This window comes from Podarcis vaucheri (genome assembly GCF_965113315.1).
Source record: "Podarcis vaucheri genome assembly, chromosome: 10".
Lineage (NCBI taxonomy): Eukaryota > Metazoa > Chordata > Lepidosauria > Squamata > Lacertidae > Podarcis > Podarcis vaucheri.
The window spans coordinates 69,114,115-69,134,930 of NC_138748.1; the positions used below are offsets into that span (position 1 = coordinate 69,114,115).

Consider the following 20,816-nt stretch of genomic DNA (forward strand, 5'->3'; position numbering starts at 1 on the left):
ACCTAGCGCCGGCTCCTCCTCCTGCTGCTCCCTTTCCGCGCAGCACTTGAACCCAGAGCCGCCTGGCGCTCCCCAGCCCCTGCGCCTTGCAGATCGCGGCAGGCGGCAAAAGGGAGGGAGCGGTGAGAGCGGACTACCTCGCGGGGGTGGCGTGGGCATTTTCTCGCAGCTGCGGGGTCACCCCTCCCAGCAGGGCGCGACGGACAGGTGTGCCTACCTGCAGGTAACACCTGGCGAGGAGGGGACCACATCTGCACTGCTTTATATGTACAGGTGTGCAGTGGCGTAGCGTGGGGGTGCAGGGGGCCGGGCGCAACATCTGGGGGTTAGGGGGCGCAAATCCACGGGTTAGGGGGCGCAAATCCACGGATTAGGGGGTGCAAATTACTTGCCTTGCCCCGGGTGCCAGCAACCCACGCTACGCCACTGCAGGTGTGGGTCTGCACTGCCAGGTTGTTGTAAATTATTCCTTTTCCGCTGTCCCAGCCCTCCTGGCTTGCCCACGGCACCTGTCAGTCAAGGGAGGGATGGTCGCAGTGGACTACCTCGCAGGGGTGTCGGTAGGCCATTTCTCCCAGCTGCGGGGTCACCCCCTCCCCCCGGGCGCGACGGACAGGTGTTCCTACCTGCAGGTAACACCTGGCGAGGAGGGGGCCACATCTGCAGTGCTTTATATGTACAGATGTGGGGCATAGCTGTCAACTTTCCCCTTTTTTAAGATTCCCTGCAAGAAAAGGGGAAAGTTGACGGCTGTGGTGTGGGCCTGGATTGCAGGGTTGTTGTAAATTGTTCTGTTTCCGTTGCCCTCCTGGCTTGCCCACAGCACCTGTCAGTTAAGGGAGGGATGGTCACAGTGGACTACCTCGCAGGGGTGTCGGCAGACCCCTCTCCGAGGCTCAGTGCATCACCTTACCGCCAGGTGTGTGAGCCGTGGAATACATTGCCCAGGGAGGGGAGGATGGTTGCAGCAGCTACGTCTGATAGACCTTCTTGACGGAAAGAGGCGGTGGGCTACATTTCAGGGTTGTCGCTAATAAGGCTCTTTTGACCACCAACCACAGCCCGGCAAAGCTTGCAGCCCCGGAAATAATAATAATAATTAACTCCGCCCAGCTGATTGCAGGGCACGGCGGTTTTTCTCAGCTATCAACCCTTTTCTCAGCAGCATTCCTCTCCCCTCCTACTTTACCCATTCCCTGGCCCTGAAACGTGGCTATAACAGACACTATGTTCGGGTGCAGTGCAGCAAAATATATTTGAATTTATTTATGTTTTGGCCTGCGCCCCGTTCTCAGCTTGTCGTGGGAAACGGCATTTAAAAACACGGGTTGGCAATCAGTTTGCAGTCAAACTGGCACACTCGGCAGCCATTGATAAAATTATGCCAAGTCATATTATCATAATTCACTTTGCAAGCGGGCCTCGCCAATATATTGCAGACGGGTTGTTGGCTACAGTTGGGTTGTGGTTTTTTGAAAGTTTTACTTTCTGAATATTCCCTGGAAAGCATAATCTTCTTGCCCTACAAACGCCTCACTCAGATACTTCGATTTTTTAGTCTACTGCTGTTTTTAAGTGTTCAAGAGTCTTAAATCATTGCTGCTAATTTTGCTTGTTGATCTTTTTATCTTTCTTTCGGTAAACTGCTTCGAGGTTCCTTTATGTCATGGGTAGGCAAACTAAGGCCCGGGGGCCGGATCTGGCCCAATCGCCTTCTAAATCCGGCCTGCGGACAGTCTGGGAATCAGCGTGTTTTTACATGAGTAGAACGTGTCCTTTTATTTAAACTGCACCTCTGGGCCTAAGTTTAAATTTATATATTTTTAAACTGTTGCTATATCTGTACTGTCCCTGTGATACCTAATTGCAAATTCAAATGTATCCCTATTGTGTTTTATGACTTCCTTGATATTGTGTGTGGGCTGGAACTGGTCTGTGACCAAAATAATAAAATTCATTCATGCATCTCCGGGTTATTTGTGGGGCCTGCCCGGTGTTTTTACATGAGCAGAATGTGTGCTTTTATTTAAAGTGCATCTCTGGGTTATTTGTGGGGCATAGGAATTCGTTCATTATCATTATTTTCAAAATACTGTATAGTCCAGCCCCCCACAAGGTCTGAGGGACAGTAGACCGGCCCCCTGCTGAAAAAGTTTGCTTATCCCCGCTTTATGTGTGACAATCAAGTGGTGTATAAGTTTTTATGAAACAAACAAGCAAACAAACAAATATGACTGGCTTTGCTGCATTTGCTTCAGCAAATTGTGTCCTTTCAGTGACCTGACCAAAGCAGCGTTGGACTACACTGCAAGTTCATCGTCAGCCGCTGTTTCTCAGTCTCCTCTGCCCCTTCTGCTTGCAATTTAGTTATGCTAATACCAGGCTGGTGCTGTGGGTTAAACCACAGATCAGAAGGATCGGCAAGATCAGACTTGCCGATCAGAAGGTCGGCGGTTCGAATCCCTGCGACGGGGTGAGCTCCTGTTGTTCAGTCCCAGCTCCTGCCCACCTAGCAGTTCAAAAGCATGTCAAAGTGCAAGTAGATAAATAGGTACCGCTCCAGCAGGAAGGTAAACGGTGTTTCTGTGTGCTGCTCTGGTTCGCCAGAAGCGGCTTAGTCGTGCTGGCCACATGACCCGGAAGCTGTACGCCGGCTCCCTCGGCCAATAAAGCAAGATGAGCGCCACAACCCCAGAGTCGGCCACGACTGGACCTGATGGTCAGGGGTCCCTTTACCTTTACCTTTAATACTAGGCTATCTCTAAGTGTTTGCCAAAATCCCAGAGGTTTCAGCCTCTCTTGAAGGATGGAGCCAGAGCAAAAAATGGGTGGGAACGATTCCTTTTCTCTTTCTGCCACTCTTCGTGTATTGCAGGGGTTTGGACTTCGTAGACTCAGTAGCGGGAAATATGCATGTATTATCTATGATATTGTTTAAGGCGCTTACACAACTTTGGCTGTGTTTGATTTCACCACAAAATCAATACCATAAAGCACACAGACCTAAGGGAAGGGGCTGGTAGGTGAAGATCTACAGTGGTACATTGGTTCTCAAACGCCTTGGCACTCAAAAAACTTGAACTTTTTTTGGAAGCCGAACATGCTCTGTTTTGAGTCCCACACTTCCAATTTGAGTGTTACTGAAATTTGCGCTTTTTTGGTTTTGTGGCTCTTGTTTGTTTTGTTTTTGTGACTGTGTGGAACCCAGTTTGGCTACTGTTTGATTGATTGTGTGACTGCAGTACAGTGGTCCCTTGGGTTAAGTACTTAATTCGTTCCGGAGGTCCATTCTTAACCTGAAACTGTTCTTAACCTGAAGCTAATGGGGCCTCCTGCTGCCACCGCGCCGCTGGAGCACAATTTCTGTTCTCATCCTGAAGCAAAGTTCTTAACCTGAAGCACTATTTCTGGGTTAGCGGAGTCTGTAACCTGAAGCGTATGTAACCTGAAGTATATGTAACCCGAGGTACCACTGTACAGCCTTCTCCAAAAACCCACCTTTACTTGCCGGGCCTGGCTGATGACACAGGGAAGGCGAAACAGCTGCTGCCCAAAAGCTTTCAGTTCTTCCACAGTCAGTTTGGTCAGTGTCCTTCCGCTCTCTGCGGTCAGTCTACTATGGGGAAAGAAAAGAACCTTGTAAATCACATACACAGTTCCTGGAGGGCAACAGAGTCAACAAACAGGCCAAGTTCAAGGTGTTGGTACTAGCATGTAAAGCCCTATACAGACCAGGACCAGTTGTTCTCTGGGGAAGTTTCTCCTGCAAATTCCAAATATCTCCGAAGCCCGCTCCGCAGTAATTTGGAACAGGGCTTTTAGTGTGGCTGCCCATTCTGTGGAACAGCCACAGGTGTCACTATCCACACTTTTAAGCAACTTTTTTTGTTGCTGTTGTTCCAACAGGTTTTCCCAGCTGGATAAATACAGTGGTGCCTCGCAAGACGAAAAGAATCCGTTCTGTGATTCTCTTCGTCTAGCGGGTTTTTTTTGTCTTGCGAAGCAAGCCCATTGAAGGATTAGCGGATTAGCGCTATTAGCGCAATTAGAGGCTTTTAGAGGCTTTTAGCGGCTTATCTGCTGATAGGATCATCTGATAAGCGGCTTAGTGGCTTAGAAAAAGGGGGGAGGGGAAAAAAACCAGCAGGAACTCGCAAGACATTGTCGTCTTGCAAAGCAAGCCCATAGGAGATTCGTTTTGCGAAGCACCTCCAAAACGGAAAACTCTTTCGTCTAGCGAGTTTTCCGTCTTGCGAGGCATTCGTCTCGCGGGGCACCACTGTAAGTCATTGCCATGAGTGTCTATTTTGTATCATTTTAGTTTTGTTTTAAATGTACTGTATTGGGTGTTTTTGTGTTTAACTGTTTTTCACTCTTTTATTCAACATCGCCTTGAGGCCATTGAGACAAAGGCAAATGTGATTAATAAATTAACAGCAGCAACACATAGTAAATTTCCTCTGGTTATGTAAACAAATCTGTTACATAAAATCGAGGCTGTAGGGGAGTTTGAGGCCTTACCATCACACACTCTGAAAAACAGAGTTCAGATGTTAACTATGTAATAATTTAAAAGCTGTTCAGCCCAATATTTTATCAAAATTAATAGTAGTGTAGATTTTCATGTAAAAATACAAAGTTAAAGCTTGCCAAAATCTCCACCTCACAACAAGAAATATATATTTGGGGACAACATTGCTCAATGCTGTCACCATCAACCTAACTTTTGAAGGTGAAGTAACCGGAGCAGGGCCTCCATCAGTGATTTTTATTAACATGCAAGTTCACATGGAGGAGAAAGGAGTCCTTCAGGATACCCATGTAAATATAAATTAGGTCTTTCTAGCTGCACCCAGAAGCAGCAAAATTCCTTCAGCGTGAGCAAAATACGATCAACACCAGTTTGGTCATTTTTGAACACATTATTTCCAATTTGAAATGTTTCACCAGTTCCCTAATTCTCTCGCCATTGCAAAAGTTATCATAGAATCATAGAGTTGGAAGAGACCACAAGGGCCATCGAGTCCAACCCCCTGCCAAGCAGGAAACACCATCAGAGCACTCCTGACATATGGTTGTCAAGCCTCTGCTTAAAGACCTCCAAAGTAGGAGACTCCACCACACTCCTTGGCAGCAAATTCCACTGTCAAACAGCTCTTACTGTCAGGAGGTTCTTCCTAATGTTTAGGTGGAATCTTCTTTCTTGTAGTTTGGATCCATTGCTCCGTGTCCGCTTCTCTGGAGCAGCAGAAAACAACCTTTTCTATAAGCATTCTCTAGGGGGTAGAACCCTTCTGATTTGACTTCTCTAAACACTTTCCAATTTCTCCCCCCTTCACGGCCAAACTGTCTTTGGCACATCCCCCCAACCGCCCACCAAACTAATATATTCCATTTGAAAAGTGTCAATTCTGGCAAAGCATGCACAATTTATTTTGACAGTAGAATAAGTGTTTTTGGGTTGCTGATTTCTACAGTTACGCCAAAAATCTACCTCCACCCTTCCTGGTCATACCTGTGCTTTTGTTTTTTGCTCAGAAGCAGTTGGGCCACTGAAGCACAAATCTCTGCCTCTTTTACAGCATCTTTTAGCTTGCGGAAGAGGCCATTCTCCGGGTATTTCCTGTCTTCAGCATCCTCCAACATCACTCTCAGCTCAATCACATCTGCAAGAAATTAGCTAAGAGGCCATTTGCACATATACACAAGCACAGCAAACTACACCCCACACCCAGCCGCAAAGTCGCCAAGAACAGTAAACTGAACACATTCAAGTTATCATATGCATAGCTATCCATTCGTTATGAGCCATTTCCTACATCAAGAAAGTATTTGCTCCTCAAGAGGCCTCAATTCATGGCAGCATTTTAGCCTCATTTCTGCAAAAAAAATTGTGTGAAAGGTAGGCTGGCAATCAAATGCTTCCACTAACTAATTAACCTTGACTATCTTGCCATATTGGCACTTTAAACAGAAAAATGTCTCACAAGGATGAGCACACTAGCTTGGTATCAGAAACCCTGCACACATTGTGTAACACACCCATCACCTTGCTACAGTGGTGCCTCGCAAGATGAAAAGAATCCGTTCTGTGATTCTCTTCGTCTAGCGTTTTTTTCGTCTTGCGAAGCAAGCCCATTGACAGATTAGCGGATTAGCGCTATTAGCGCGATTAGCGGCTTTTAGCGGCTTATCTGCTGATCGGATCAGCTGATAAGTGGCTTAGCGGCTTAGAAAAGGGGGGGGAGGGAAAAAACCCCCGCAGGAACTTGCAAGGCATTTTAGTATTTTTGGTTTTAAATACAGGTTTACATGTCTTAGTGAAGTATTTTGTATAGCTTTCCCTGAACTTTATATATATTGTTTTAGGATTTGGTTTTGCTCAAGTCCATCTCCCATGTGTGTTTCCAACCAATTGAAAATCTTCCTTAACAGATTCCAATAGGAAACAAAACTGCATCTAACCTTTCTTGTGGTTGAGGTTGGCCGACAGTGCATCTGTGACCCTGCTGACCCATGTATCATAGGACTGTGCTCTGACTTTCACTCCGTACAACAAGGAAGGGAAGTCCTCTAGTGGATACTGGTATCTGGAGATAAACAAGGAGGAAGAACTTTCAAATGTACTGCAACTTTCAAGTGAGCAGAAGCAATAAAAAATAAAAAATGGGGAAGATGATAATAACATTACTGTGGTGCCTCGCAAGATGAAAAGAATCCGTTCTGTGATTCTCTTTTTCTAGTGTTTTTTTCATCTTGCGACGCAAGCCCATTGACGGATTAGCGGATTAGCGCTATTAGCGGCTTTTAGCGGCTTATCTGCTGATTGGATCAGCTGATAAGCGGCTTAGCGGCTTAGAAAAAGGGGGGAGGGGGAAAAAACCCGCAGGAACTCGCAAGGCATTGTCGTCTTGCGAAGCAAGCCCATAGGAAATTCGTTTTGCGAAGCACCTTGCAAGACGGAAAACCCTTTCGTCTAGCGGGTTTTCCGTCTTGCGAGGCATTCGTCTTGCAGGGCACCACTGTATGTATTTGTCAGACTACTATGCACTGGATCTTTGAATAAGAGGGAACATTATTACTGTAAACATTTATCCTAGTTTAGAGGCAGGAAATAAGGCCGTATACAAAAGGAAGCAGGATGGACTGGGAAGATGGTACCTTAAACATTTCTTCTGCATAGAGCATGAACACAAATCATTTGGATGATATAGGCATACAAGTCGTTCAGGGTTACAGGAACACGTAAGAGCAGACAGGAAACAGGTGGTCCTACAAGCTGCACACTGACACTCATCATCTGGAACTAGCTCAACACTTCCTCCTCTGACATCAGAACTCCCTAATGCAAAGAAAAAGTGACATCTAGCAAAGATACTGGTCAGGGGAAGACCTTTTGTTTCTGAAATATACGCAAAGTGATTTCATGCTCTTTATTCAGCTCATAGAGGTGAGGAGGAATGAATGAAAGTCCCCTCAAAGTATCTGCTTTATATACATTATTTACACAATGGGCTGCACATGATTGGCTAATTCTGGAATTCTACTGTAAGCCAATCAGGTTGTGGAATCACTTATATCTGGAGCATGATAGGGTGGTTCCTGGCAACCAATCATACTGCTGCATTGTTCTAGGACCAATCAGACTGCTGCATTCTGAATCCTATTGTTCTAGGACCAATCAGACTGCTGCAATTTGGATCCTATTGTTCTAGGACCAATCAGACTGCTGCAGTTTGGATCCTATTCAACTCAGTACATAACAGTTTCCAAGGCCTCACACAATCTCTTTGTTCAGTCCAAAAGGGTATGAAAGCAGAGCTTTCCTGAACTCACCATCTGTATGACAGCCTCCCTTAAACGTGCCTCATCTTCTGTCATGAGAGTCATTTCTTTGCAGACCATGGCAGCCAGCCCCACATCCAAGCACTCTGGGTCGGCAGCCATCTTGAAAATTAGCTCCTCATGAGAGAACACACAGTGACGCCTCAGTCGCCGATAATGGCTGACACACTGCCGACCTATTGGAAGCTAGAAATGCGAGAAGCGAGATATCTGGTTTAGGACTATCCCCAGCTCATCTTGGGCTTCCATACTGGAGTTCATGAGGAAAACACGTTAAAATGGTCTCATGAAATGATAGAGGCAATTATTATGAGCATTAAGTGTGTCACACTATCCAGGAGTAGGGTCTCCAGGGGTCTTGGGTAAGCCAAGCTCTTTGGAGTCAACTTGGGGGGGGGGATATGAGGGAATTGCTTGTGTGAGGTCTGGAACCCAAGGGCTTCATTTCACATGAAGCCAAAAGAGACTCAAATAGCCTGTCTGAAATCAGCCCCTCCCCCAGAAACTCCAAGCCAACCACATAATTAGCTGGGAACAAAAAAAGATAAACAGCAATGGGGATGAGAAGCAAAAAACAAGAGGAGTGAGACTTGAAAGTCTCTCAAGGGGATACTATCTCCTCATAATATCTGAGAAACCAAAGAAGCTGCAAGAGCCAACACATTTTAACAGAGGAAAATGATGTCAACATGGTAACAGAGTAAGAGTTAGACTTACATTGCAAGACTTGAAGTATATCACCTAGTCTCCTGCCAACAGTAATTATTTCAGCCAAAAAACAAGTGAGGCAAACTTAAAGATCAGATATGCAAAAAAGGAAATTTTGCCTCACTTGAATATGAAAAAAGTAGAAAATACAAAGGTTCTTTCAGAATGATCAACTTTGCATTATATTGCAACATTGCATTATACAGTGGTGCCCCGCAAGACGAATGCCTCGCGAGACGAAAAACTCGCAAGACGAAAGGTTTTTTCATTTTCGAGTTGCTTCGCAAGACGAATTTCCCTATGGGCTTGCTTCGCAAAATGAAGCTTGCCCCCGCACCCCGGACCTCTTTTGAAGCAAGGGGCGGCGGGGAGAAGATCGCTTCTCCCCGTTGCCAGCCCCGCAATCTCCGGGGACAGAGGGGAAGGCGCACGCGCGCCTTCCCCTCTGTCCCCGGACCCCTTTTGAACCAAGGGGCGGCAACGGGGAGAAGCGATTCTCCCCGCTGCCCCTTCCCTTGCTTTAAAACAGATCCCCTCTGTCCCCGGATGGTCTCCATAGGAACACATTGATTGATTTTCAATGCATTCCTATGGGAAACCGTGCTTCGCAAGACGAAAAACTCGCAAGAAGAAAAAACTTGCGGAACGAATTAATTTCGTCTTGCGAGGCACCACTGTACCAATTTTAATTTTCAAGCTCTGGTTCTATTAAAAAAGAAGGTGTCCAAATGCAGAGCAAACAGACAAAAGGACTTTCCAAAATATATAGTATATCCATTTCATGTTCTTCAGAGTGGTGAATAAAGGTTTGACTTTGTAAGTCAGTACAGTGGATGCTCAGGTTGCGAACGTGATCCATGCGGGATGCGTGGGTTGCGATTCAGCGCTTCTGTGCATGTGCAAAGCGCGATTTAGCACTTCTGCTCATGCGCAACTGCCGAAACCCGGAAGTAACCCGTTCCAGTACTTCCACGTTTCGGCGGTCCACAACCTGAAAAATGCAACCTAAAGTGGCTATAACCCAAGGTATGACTGTACTGAACAGGTTTCAGTTTCCCCAATATGTGAGATTTAATTTCGAAAAAGACGATTGCTACACAGAGCATGTCACAGCCTCTGGAAATTCTGCAAGGTTTCAGCTTGCATCTAAGCTAGATAAAATACCCAGGCTTTGGACTGCAACAAGTGTTGTGCTTAAAATTGGTTTGATGCAAGGTATTTTGACCATTCAGCCTTATGTAACTTATCATCATAGCATGGTGTAATACAGTATGATATTGTAATGGGTTTGAGTTACTCGTGCGTAAACTGTCCCCGTTAGGAAGCTTAATTGCCTGGGTTAAACCGTTCTGACTGCACAGCCCATCTCCGCGTGGCTGCCTCAGTCGCTAGCAGAATCTGTCTGTGGGCATTTCTTAAATCTTTTCCAGCATAAAAGCTGTTTGACTCCCAGTCATCTCCGCCTCTCACTGCGCGGGAGTCTTCTGCGCAGGGAGGGCGTGGGTAGTGGAGGACCAGTGCTCTCCTCACTGACGTCCAGGGAAGAATCCCGGAGCTCTCCCTCCGCTTCCCCCATTTGCCCTCCTGGATCCCTGGTGTTACGCCAATTTCCTTCCCCCTCTACCAAGCTGCGTCTCCCCCTGGTGCTGATACCTTCTCCTGCAGAATCGGGGAGCCTCTCCTTCTCCTTTCGCTCTGATGTCAGTTCCCTGACAGATATGCATAAATCATTCAAGGGGCTTATACGAGTGGACACAGAGGGAACAATAGTGTTGTGTCTTTTGCTCAAAAAAAAAAAAATACACAGACAATATGAGAAAATTTAAAAGCAAACCTTTAGCAATGTTTCTGGATATGCTGGTTCAATAAAGTTTTAGCGAGGTGTCTTAATACATGCCTGTCTAATGTAAACAGCATATTAGTATTTGGATACCAAACCACCATAGAGTTATTATAGTAAGTTGCTTGCTCCATACTAATGGCAAGAAGCAAATTGGAGAGCTGCCAAACCTTACCAGCAAAAAGCTAAATAGCCACAAATGTATTTTGCCCAAGGTAGATAAAACTGCACCTTGAGCTGTAACCAAAACAATAATCCTTTTCAGATGGGTACTACATGGATGCCTTTTAATATATAGCACCAGACAGTGCCCAGATAAGATAAAAGCTAGGTTATGCCAGATGTATACAGACCCAGTCAGCAGTGCAGAAGTTCACAGCTTCAGCAAAATTGTATCCTTGATTAAATCCAGAGTGATAGGCACGTGGAAAAGTCACAACAAATTCGCCAGCACACTGATTGGTCCGGTACACCTAGAGACAGTGAGAAGTGAGAGATTTTGGAAAGAAAGCATCATTATCATATTCATCTTTCAGAAACGGAGATTAACATGGCTGGTAGTAACTACTAATTCATGCATGAACTATGCTATCACCTTCTCCCTTCTCAACCACTTCATAGAATCTACCAACTGATGCAGGCTGCAAAGAAACTGGTTTTTAAACCTCAATCTTTTTACATAAGGCTCTTAGGGCATATCGCCAAAGGAGCATCTTTCCACTATCTACAAGTGAAATCACTAGTTGCCTAGATAAGGGTTAAAAGCGTTTAGAACACAATCTATGCACAGTAGCTAGAAGGATGTCAGGGTTGGTGGTGTTGAAAGCTACTTAAGATTCCACTGGGAAACCTTCACAGTCCAGTTCCTGGCACAGGTTTTTCAGACCTACCAAAGCAATCTCAGTTCCATAATCAGGCCTGAAGCTGGATTGAAATGAATCTACAGAGTGTTTAAAATGCTATTCCAAGTCATTCTGTGTGACACAAGACAAGTAACCTATAGGCAGGTGTAGTGGCTATGAGTTACTCGTGCATAAACTGGTGCCTCTCTAGGCTAATTTGCCTTGTTGAACCTTCCTGACTGCACAGCCCTTGCTCATCGCGGCTGCCTCAGTCACTGGCAGAATCCGTCAGTGGGCGTTTCTTGAACCTCTTCCAACATAAAAGTTGTTTGACACCCAGTCTCCTCCTCCTCTCACTGCGCGGGAGTCTTCTGCGCAGGGAGGGCGTGGTCAGTGGAGGACCTGGGCTCTCCTCACTGATGTCCAGTGAAGAGTCCTGGAGCCCTCTCTCCGATTCCCCCATCTGCCCCCCTTTCTCCCTGGTGTTGCGCTGATTAGCTTCCCCCTCCACTGAGCTGTTTCTCCCCCTGCTGCTGGGTCCTTCGCCAGCATGATCTGTGAGCCTCCTCTTCGCCTCTCGCTCTGATGTCAGTTCCCTGACAGCAGGTAAAGGTTCTGCAGAACTTACAGGCACACCATGCTCCACTAGCACATTGGGGTTCATGATGGTTACTAGCTGATGCAGAAGGTCAGGTTGATTCTCAAATAGTTCCGGAGCAAGCTCTCGCATTACTTCCTCCAGCTGTTCTGCTGCATGGGAGGGCACTCCATACCATGTCTTTGGCTCTCCCCTAGCAAAACATATCATCCATTACCACAAAGAAAGCACATTCTAGCATGAGGCGTATTTTCCAACCCTAATCTACAAATAGGCCCAGTCTTCTAGAAGCAGTAGAAGTTTGCCAAGAATAAATTGAACTGGAAAACAAGATTCTTCAAGTCAAGGATAAGCTACGTATTTATAAGCCTGGTCTTCAGGTAATACACAAGCAAGGAGGATGCTGAACAATTGCAGGGAAACATATGATTGTTCAGAAATTGACTAAGGAGGTTCACAGACATTACTCTGGCCCGTCCTACATATTTCACCACAAAATCAATACCGTAAAGCAGACAGACCTAAGAGATCTATTTGCATTCCAACACTCTGAGGTTGGGAGAATTCCGCCAGCCGCCAATCAGGGCAAAGTTCCAGGTCCTGTTTTTGGTGCATAAAGCCTTGGAATAACCCAAAAGATCATTTCTCCCCCCCTTATATACTCAGTAGACCCCTGCGCTCTGCAGGTGAGGTCTTCCAGGGAGTCTTTTCCACACTATGTCAGAACGGAATGCCTCCCCGTGGAATGTTTTTCCTGTTAAACATTAGACAGGCGTCCTTTGGGTGCCGGCTGAATATCTTCCTCTTTGTGCCTCACTCCAGTCTTCATCTGGGGTTAATATTTTAGAAGATGCTTATCGGTTGTTGTCAGACGACGTTGGGCTCCTTGGGGAGCCCAGCTGTTTCAGAGTGTTGGATTCCAAAGGTAGTGGATTTCCCCTTTATTTATGGCTTCTAGACAGAGTCTGGACTGCTGTCAGTTGGGAATTCCTGAGCTGCGATTCCTGCCTTGCAGAGAGTTGGACTAGATTAATCTCCTTCCAACTACAGTGGTACCTCGGGTTAAGTACTTAATTCGTTCCGGAGGTCCGTTCTTAACCTGAAACTGTTCCTTCTTTTTTTAAATAACTTTTTTATTCAAAATTAAAACAAAACATAGTATCCAGAAACATATCATCCTTATTCCCCCCCCCATTTTTCCTCCCTCCCCTTCCCTCCACCCACCCCCACCCCCCGATTTCCCTCAGTTCCAGTCTTTGATTTCTCTAAAAATGCTGTTTTCTGCATGTTACACAGTTGTATAGATCCTCAAACTATTTAGCTGATTATTATCAATAAAAAGTTTCTGAATGTTTATTCAAAACCAGCCAAGGAGCCCAGTTCGCTTTGTTGTGTCTTCAAATACCTCGTAAAGGGTTCCCATTCATCTTTAAAGTCACAGTTATCCTTGTCCCAACCTGAAAATGTTCTTAACCTGAAGCACCACTTTAGCTAAGGGAGCCTCCTGCTGCTGCCGCGCCACCGGAGCACGATTTCTGTTCTCATCCTGAAGCAAAGTTCTTAACCCCAGTCTGTAACCTGAAGCGTCTGTAACCTGAGGTACCACTGTATACGGTTCTATGCTTCTACACAAACTTAATAAATAAGGAAATAATAATCATAATAATAAAGTTATTATTTATACCCCGCCCATCTGGCTGGGTTTCCCCAGCCAATCTGGGCGGCTTCCAGCAAAATATTAAAATACAATAATTCGTCAAATTTTAAAAACTTCCCTAAACAGGGCTGCCTTCAGGTGTCTTATAGAAGTCAGATACAGTGGTACCTCGGGTTACAGACGCTTCAGGTTACAGACTCCGCTAACCCAGAAATAGTACCTCGGGTTGAGAACTTTGCTACAGGATGAGAACAGAAATTGTGCTCTGGCGGAGCGGTGGCAGCGGGAGACCCCATTAGCTAAAGTGGTGCTTCAGGTTAAGAACAGTTTCAGGTTAAGAACGGACCTCCAGAACGAATTAAGTTCTTAACCCGAGGTACCACAGTAGTTGTTTATTTCCTTGACATCTGATGGGAGGGCGCCACTACTGAGAAGGCCCTCTGCCTGGTTCCCTGTAACCTCACTTCTCGCAGAGAGGGAACCGCCAGAAGGCCCTTGGAGCTGGACCTCAGTGTCCAGGCTGAACTATGGGGGTGGAGACGCTCCTTCAGGTCTACTGGACTGAGATTGTTTAGGGCATGGGTAGGCAAACTAAGGCCCAGTGGCCGGATCCTGCTCAATCGCCTTCTAAATCCGGCCTGCGGACGGTCCGGGAATCAGCGTGTTTTTCTTTAAAACGCATCGCTGGGCTATTTGTGGGGCCTGTCTGGTGTTTTTACATGAGTAGAATGTGTGCTTTTCTTTAAAATGCATCTCTGGGTTATGTATGGGGCATAGGGATTCGTTCATATTTTTTCCCCAAAATATAGTCCGGCCCCCCACAAGGTCTGAGGGACAGTGGACCGGCCCCCTGCTGAAAAAGTTTGCTGACCCCTGGTTTAGGGCTTTTAAATGTCAGCACCAACACTTTGAACACCCAAAACGGAGCACGTTCAGCTTCCAAAAAAAAGTTCGCAAACCAGAACACTTACTTCCGGGTTTGCAGCGTTTGGGTTCCAAGTTGTTTGAGTACCAAGGTGTTTGAGAACCGAGGTTACCCCTATATTCTTAACATACTAGCTTTCTTGAAATGTGGCTTAGATTCACGGGGGAATCCCTCGCCCAGATCCTGCCCTCTGGAGCACAGAAAACAAACACCCTCCATCATCTACACAACAGCCCTTCTCCGATATCTGAAGATGGCTTAATTGTTGCATCTCCAGCATAAAGATTTTGCATCCCTTCCTGGGTTGGAAGGGCTGCTCAGAAAAAAAGTTGCACATTGCTGTTTTCTCGTTTCCACCGAAGCTTGTTCATTTCCTCGAACAAATGCATGCCTCTGTTCTTCAGAAACTTCCTTCCTCTTCCCAAATTATTTAGACTCTTCCCCCCCCTTTCCCGTCATCACCCCTGTTCACCCCCAATTGCCTATGGGTTCCCCCCTCCAAAGTTGTGTCCACACATTTTGTACATGGGTCGCGGTTTCCCCTTTTTGTCCCTTCCTCTCAAGTAGAACTTCCCCGTCCACCATAACTTCTGCAAACCAGCAGGAATTTGTTTGTTTTTTAAATATTTTTTATTTTGATCAATTTCCACATAACAATTTATCAAACCTTATAATCACATACATTATTCCCCCCCCTTTCTCCCCCCACCAAGGACTTCTCTCAGTTCCTCTCCCTGATTTCTCTTCACATATTTTCTCTGCATATTATAAAATTGTACATATCCTTACAATGTCATAGCAATGACAAACCTAGACAGCATCTTAAAAAGCAAAGACATCACCTTGCCAACAAAGGTCTGTATAGTTCAAGCTATGGTTTTCCCAGTAGTGATGTATGGAAGTGAGAGCTGGACCATAAAGAAGGCTGATCGCCGAAGAATTGATGCTTTTGAATTCTGGTGCTGGAGGAGACTCTTGAGAGTCCCATGGACTGCAAGAAGATCAAACCTCTCCATTCTGAAGGAAACCAGCCCTGAGTGCTCACTGGAAGGACAGATCCTGAAGCTGAGGCTCCAAGACTTTGGCCACCTCATGAGAAGAGAAGACTTCCTGGAAAAGACCCTGATGTTGGGAAAGATGGAGGGCACAAGGAGAAGGGGACGACAGAGGACGAGATGGTTGGACAGTGTTCTTGAAGCTACCAGCATGAGTTTGACCAAATGCGGGAGGCAGTGGAAGACAGAAGTGCCTGGCGTGCTCTGGTCCAGGGGGTCACAAAGAGTCGGACACGACTAAACGACTAAACAACAACAGCATATCCTTAAATATCTATCCATCATGTTATCAACCAATGAATTTGTGAATGTTTATTCAAAACCTGCCAAGGAGTCTGGTTCATTTTGTTGTATTTTTAAATAGTTCCCATTCCTCCCTGAAGTCACAATTGCCCTTGTCTCGCAATCTGTAAATAATTTTGGCCAGTTCTGCATAATTCATCCATTTCTCTTGCCATTGTTCTTTCGTGCCGCTGTTGTAGCATACATAAATAAATTCTTTGTTTTCCTTGACAGGTTTTGTCCTACAATCCCTAACAAAAATATTTCTCAAACCAGCAGGAATTTGTTTAACCTGTGTACGTGCCATATCTACTTGAAAGTGACAAGGCAGAACTTAATGTTCAAAACTCTTACATTATATTTGTTGTCTGCGTTTAGATTGACTGTTGCTGAAGGACGGAATAGGATTTCACACTTTCGCCTTCATATCTTCAGAAGAGTTGACTCATTTGACCTTAAAAAAATTCCTTCCAGTAGCACCTTAAAGACCAACTAAGTTAGTTCTTGGTATGAGCTTTCGTGTGCATGCACACTTCTTCAGATACACTGGAAGCAGTGTATCTGAAGAAGTCTGCATGCACACGAAAGCTCATACCAAGAACTAACTTAGTTGGTCTTTAAGGTGCTACTGGAAGGATTTTTTTTATTTTGACTATGGCAGACCAACACGGCTACCTATCTGTCATTTGACCTTGTGGCTGGTGTTTTTGGAGTATATTAACAACCAAACTTGTTCCCACCAGATTTAACTTTATTGGTACTGGTTATATACCGCAGTCCACTATTAGTGAAAACAAGAATCTTGTTTTCTAGTCTGACTTCAGATTAAATCTCTCGTGTGTTTTCCGATGTCATATCCAACCACATGGATCTAGAATAGAAAGTCGCCACCTGACGCTTGCTTTTGTTTCGTAAAATAATTTGACTGCTTAATAACATTTTAAAGTGGGGGGGAACCGTGTAACAATTCCAATTTGCACTAAACAGCAGTTTTTTAAAAGGGCGTGTCGCTCTCGGCCAAGAAACCTGAGGTCTCATCTGGGTACGTACAGAAGTATTTCCTTCCAAGAAAACAGGTGTTTTTCTGATATACCAGATTTGCACAAAAAAGTAGGGGGTGACGCAGGCCTCCAATTGGATGAGAAGGTTGTCGTGTGGATGCCAGAGATGCACACATCCACACACATACACAAAGAGAGACACAAGCAGCTTCAAATCCTCACTGAATTCCAGTGTGGATGTGAAGCACAGAACTACAGTTCCCAGAATTCCCTGGGGAAAGGGGTTGATTTTTCAGCATGGTTTGTAGCTCTGGGAGGGGACCAGGGGTCTCCTTATAACTCTCAGCAACATCAACAAACCATAATACCTAGGATTCTTTGTGTGAGAGCGGGGGGAAGCCGTGGCTGTTTAAAGTACCATGAAACCGGCTTTAAGTCTACAGTGCAAACAGTACTCAGTACTGAGCTATAGCGACTCGGTTTGAGGCAGTTTCTTATCCATGTTCCTTTAGCTTTTTTTAAAAAAAAATATTACAGTTGTTGTTGTTAGTAGTAGTATTGAGATGACCAGCCAGAATGAAACGGCTCTTATTTTTGGCCTACTTTTGTTGAAGGAAATTGTGTAATGAGGTTTTCCATTCACCGAAATAAAAAAAGGAAGAAAGAACACACTGTAACAATGGGGGGGGGGAATGTAAGAATAAAACAGAAGCAAAAGTAAAAACCAGTGGCCCGATGTTAGGAAATTCCTTAAAGTACAATGAGAAATCATTGTCAGAGGGAGGCATGTTTCACCGGGAGTAGCAGCTGTGGAAAAGGCGTACCGAGCCATAGGAATTTCTGGGAAGGAGTTTGAAAATGTAATTTGCATTGCACTAGAAACTGATATCTGGATGAATACTGTCGTATCCTCAGTGAAATTGTCTTTTTCAAAGCCAGGTGGGTTGCTATCGCTATATCTAGCAGCAGGAGTAAATTCCGTAGTTTAGCCATTGCATATTGGTTCATTAAGATATTTCTCGCTTCACCCAAAATGCTTGCAGAGTAGTTTGCGACAGAATAAGGCAGCTGTGTAAGGAGCGAGAAGGTTAAAAATAATCGCGTGTCGAGACCCTGTGACCCCACAGTTCACTAGGGAGTGAATAACTAGACACGGCAGCAGCATACAGTGGCGCCTTGGTTCTCAAATGCCTTGGAACTCAAACAATTTGGAACCCAAACACTGCAAACCTGGAAGTAAGTGTTCCGGTTTGCGAATTTTTTCTGAAAGTCGGACGTGCTCCGCTTTGAGTGTTATGCTTCTGTTTTGAGTGTTACGCTGAGGTGTATCTGTTTTTGCTGTTTATTTTGTGTTTTTGTTTTTGCAGCTCTTTTTGTTTTATTTTTGTGACACTGTGGAACCCAGTTCAGCTCCTGATTGATTGTGTAATTGCAGTACAGTGGTACCTCGGGTTACATACACTTCAGGTTACATACGCTTCAGGTTACAGACTCCACTAACCCAGAAGTAGGTTAAGAACTTTGCTTCAGGATGAGAACAGAAATTGTGCGGCAGCAGCGGGAGACCCCATTAGCTAAAGTGATACCTCAGGTTAAGAACAGTTTCAGGTTAAGAAACGGAACTCCAGAACGAATTAAGTTCTTAACCCGAGGTACCACTGTACATTGTTTATTGCTTTCATTTTATGGATCAATGGTCTTGTTAGATAGTAAAATCCATGTTAAATTGCTGTTTTAGGGGTTGTTTTTAAAAGTCTGGAAGGGATTAATCCGTTTCATATTGCTTTCTATGGGAAAGTGTGCCTTGGTGTTGGAATGCTTTGGTTTTGGAACGGACCTCCGGAACGGATTAAGTTTGAGAACCAAGGTACCACTGTATTGGTTTTTGGGGCCACAACTTTATTGGTTGAAGATGTGAACTCTTTGGCATACACATTGGGGGAAGCCGGATGTCAGGGGCTCAGGAACAGAGGTACAGGGGAGAGAGGAAATGGAGAGCGAAGGGGAAGAATCTGAGGGCAGCGTAGGGGAGTATGACAGCAACCCGAGAGATTCCATGAGCTTCTCCAGTGAATCAGAAGATTCCCAGAAGGAGGCGCCGATGGTCAGGGCAAGGGGGGTCCCAGGGGGGACACACCAGAAACAGGGGGCCAGCGGGGACTCCCAAAGCAGCAGCGGGAGATCAGGACCAGCTTCCCCACCAGAGCGTAGTGGGGGGGAAGAGTCCCAGGTGTCAGGACCAGCGTCTCCTCCAGCAGGGAGAGAAGATGAGTCAGGGCTGACCACGCCTCTATCGGAGAGTGGGGGAACGGAGGGGAGGTCAGGTCCAGCTAGCCCCCCCGAAGGGGGAAGCAGTGACAGGAGCAGTGTAACGGTCAGGAGGAAGGTTGCCGGCTGGGCGCGCGTGCCAAGTTCGAATGTGCAGGCGCGGGGGACAGCAGAGAACCCGGATTGGGAACCAGGTCCTAAAGCCCGCCGGAAGCAGGGGGAAGACTCAGGGGACTCAGCATCAGATGAGTCTAGGAAGGGCGAGACCCCAGCTGACAGGCGGAGCCAGAGGAGGAAAGAGCAAAGGAAGAGGTGGAGCAAGGCGAGGGTCTTAGACTGGTGTCTGGGGGGAGGAGATTCAGACGGAGCTTCGACGGTCTAGAGTCTCAGACGTAGAGCTGCATGCTACAGCTTTGAAGGTGAAACTGAACTTCAATAAAGACTTTTGTATATAACAACGAACTGGCGTTGGTCCTTTGTGAGCTGGGACCTCGGGCAGCTCTGACACCAGCACTATTCCATCAGCTGGAAGTGCATCAAACCATCTATGGAAGGGGTGCACTATGACCCATATCAAATAGGGGAACACCCCAAGGGGTTCCCATTGGAGGAGTGCTATGGCCCAAACCCGGCCTGGACATTGGAGCTCTCCTCCCAGATATTTTTAACGGAATACCCTTTATGCAGGAGGGGCAGGCAGAGGCTATAATCTCCCCTCCAGCCAAAACCTAGACTTCCCCAATGCCAAACCTCACAAAGTTGTGACGATTGCTATGAGGTAGGCGAAAGCCAGATGGGCAGTGCTGATTTTCCTCCTCCCCCTCCTCCCCCTCCTCCTCCTCCTCCTCCTCCTCCTCCTCCTCCTCCTCCTCTTCTTCTTCTTCTTCTTCTTCTTCTATTTATTTTCAGGGGCAGCCTCAACATTGCACATGACCTCTAATCAAAAGGGGGATGTCACAATTTCACTCTGTCTCATTCCAAGATGTTTCTGCCTTTGAGAGATCCCAGATTTATTTCCTCCCAATGCTCTCCTTTAACCTTTCCTGAAACGGCTGTCTGCCCTTTTCCTGAAAGTAGTAAAGGAAAACCATTGAGGTTATCACCCAGATGCAAGCAGCTGGAGTTGCTAAGCCAGATGGCTTCCATTTGCAATACAGTGGGACCTTGGGTGACAGACGCTTCAGGTTACAGACTCCGCTAACCCAGAAATAGTACCTCAGGTTAAGAACTTTGCTTCAGGATGAGAACAGAAATCGTGCTCCGGCAGCAGCAGGAGACCCCATTAGCTAAACTGGTACCTCAGATTAAGAACAGTTTCAGGTTAAGAACGGACCTCCAGAACGAATTAAGTTCTTAACCCGAGGTACCACTGTTTAGCAAGCCCTTTGTCTCTCTTCTAACCCAATGCCCCTGATCAGATATGGTACAGTCCTCTCCCCACCTTGAGCCACCATAAACATTCTCTCAGCGCCGGGTGGAAACTTAGTGGCTTCTTCCAGGCACTTAATGGATTAGGATTATTTTGCTTTTTGTTGATGTTAGTTTTGCTGCTGTTTTGTTGGGTTTGTTTTATAAGATATCGTTGGGCTTCCTCCTTTCCCCCCTGCTGATTTTGTGCTATTTTATGCTTTTAAAAGTTTGGGAGCTCCACATGTGTCAGCAGCCTAATAAATTGAAATAGTAAATAAATAAAAATAAATTGCCCAGTTTTCTACAGAATAAAGGTCAAGGACCCCTGACGGTTAAGTCCAGTCACAAACAACTCTGGGGCTGAGGCGCTCATCTCACTTTACCG

General features: G+C 45.8%; 2 protein-coding genes and 1 long non-coding RNA gene across 3 annotated transcripts in view; 2 read left to right on the forward strand and 1 right to left on the reverse strand.

Annotated features, from left to right (window-relative positions):
• LOC309541524 overlaps nucleotides 1-20,816 on the forward strand; it is a 130,037-nt gene that overhangs the window by 59,807 nt on the left and 49,414 nt on the right. The window lies entirely within an intron of this gene.
• The window catches only part of IL15RA (interleukin 15 receptor subunit alpha), a 58,767-nt gene that overhangs the window by 147 nt on the left and 37,804 nt on the right, over nucleotides 1-20,816 (forward strand). The window lies entirely within an intron of this gene.
• On the reverse strand, nucleotides 513-12,021 carry LOC309542337 (lysine-specific demethylase 5A-like; the record flags this gene model as incomplete). The annotated part of the gene is made up of 8 exons (XM_082241068.1): nucleotides 11,864-12,021; nucleotides 10,747-10,866; nucleotides 7,837-8,031; nucleotides 7,162-7,342; nucleotides 6,466-6,590; nucleotides 5,516-5,666; nucleotides 3,499-3,616; nucleotides 513-626 (listed from the first exon to the last, which is right to left on the reverse strand). Exons 4-8 carry the CDS (start codon nucleotides 7,179-7,181, stop codon nucleotides 513-515), a joined length of 528 nt encoding a protein of 175 aa, XP_082097194.1. The 5' UTR covers nucleotides 7,182-7,342; nucleotides 7,837-8,031; nucleotides 10,747-10,866; nucleotides 11,864-12,021.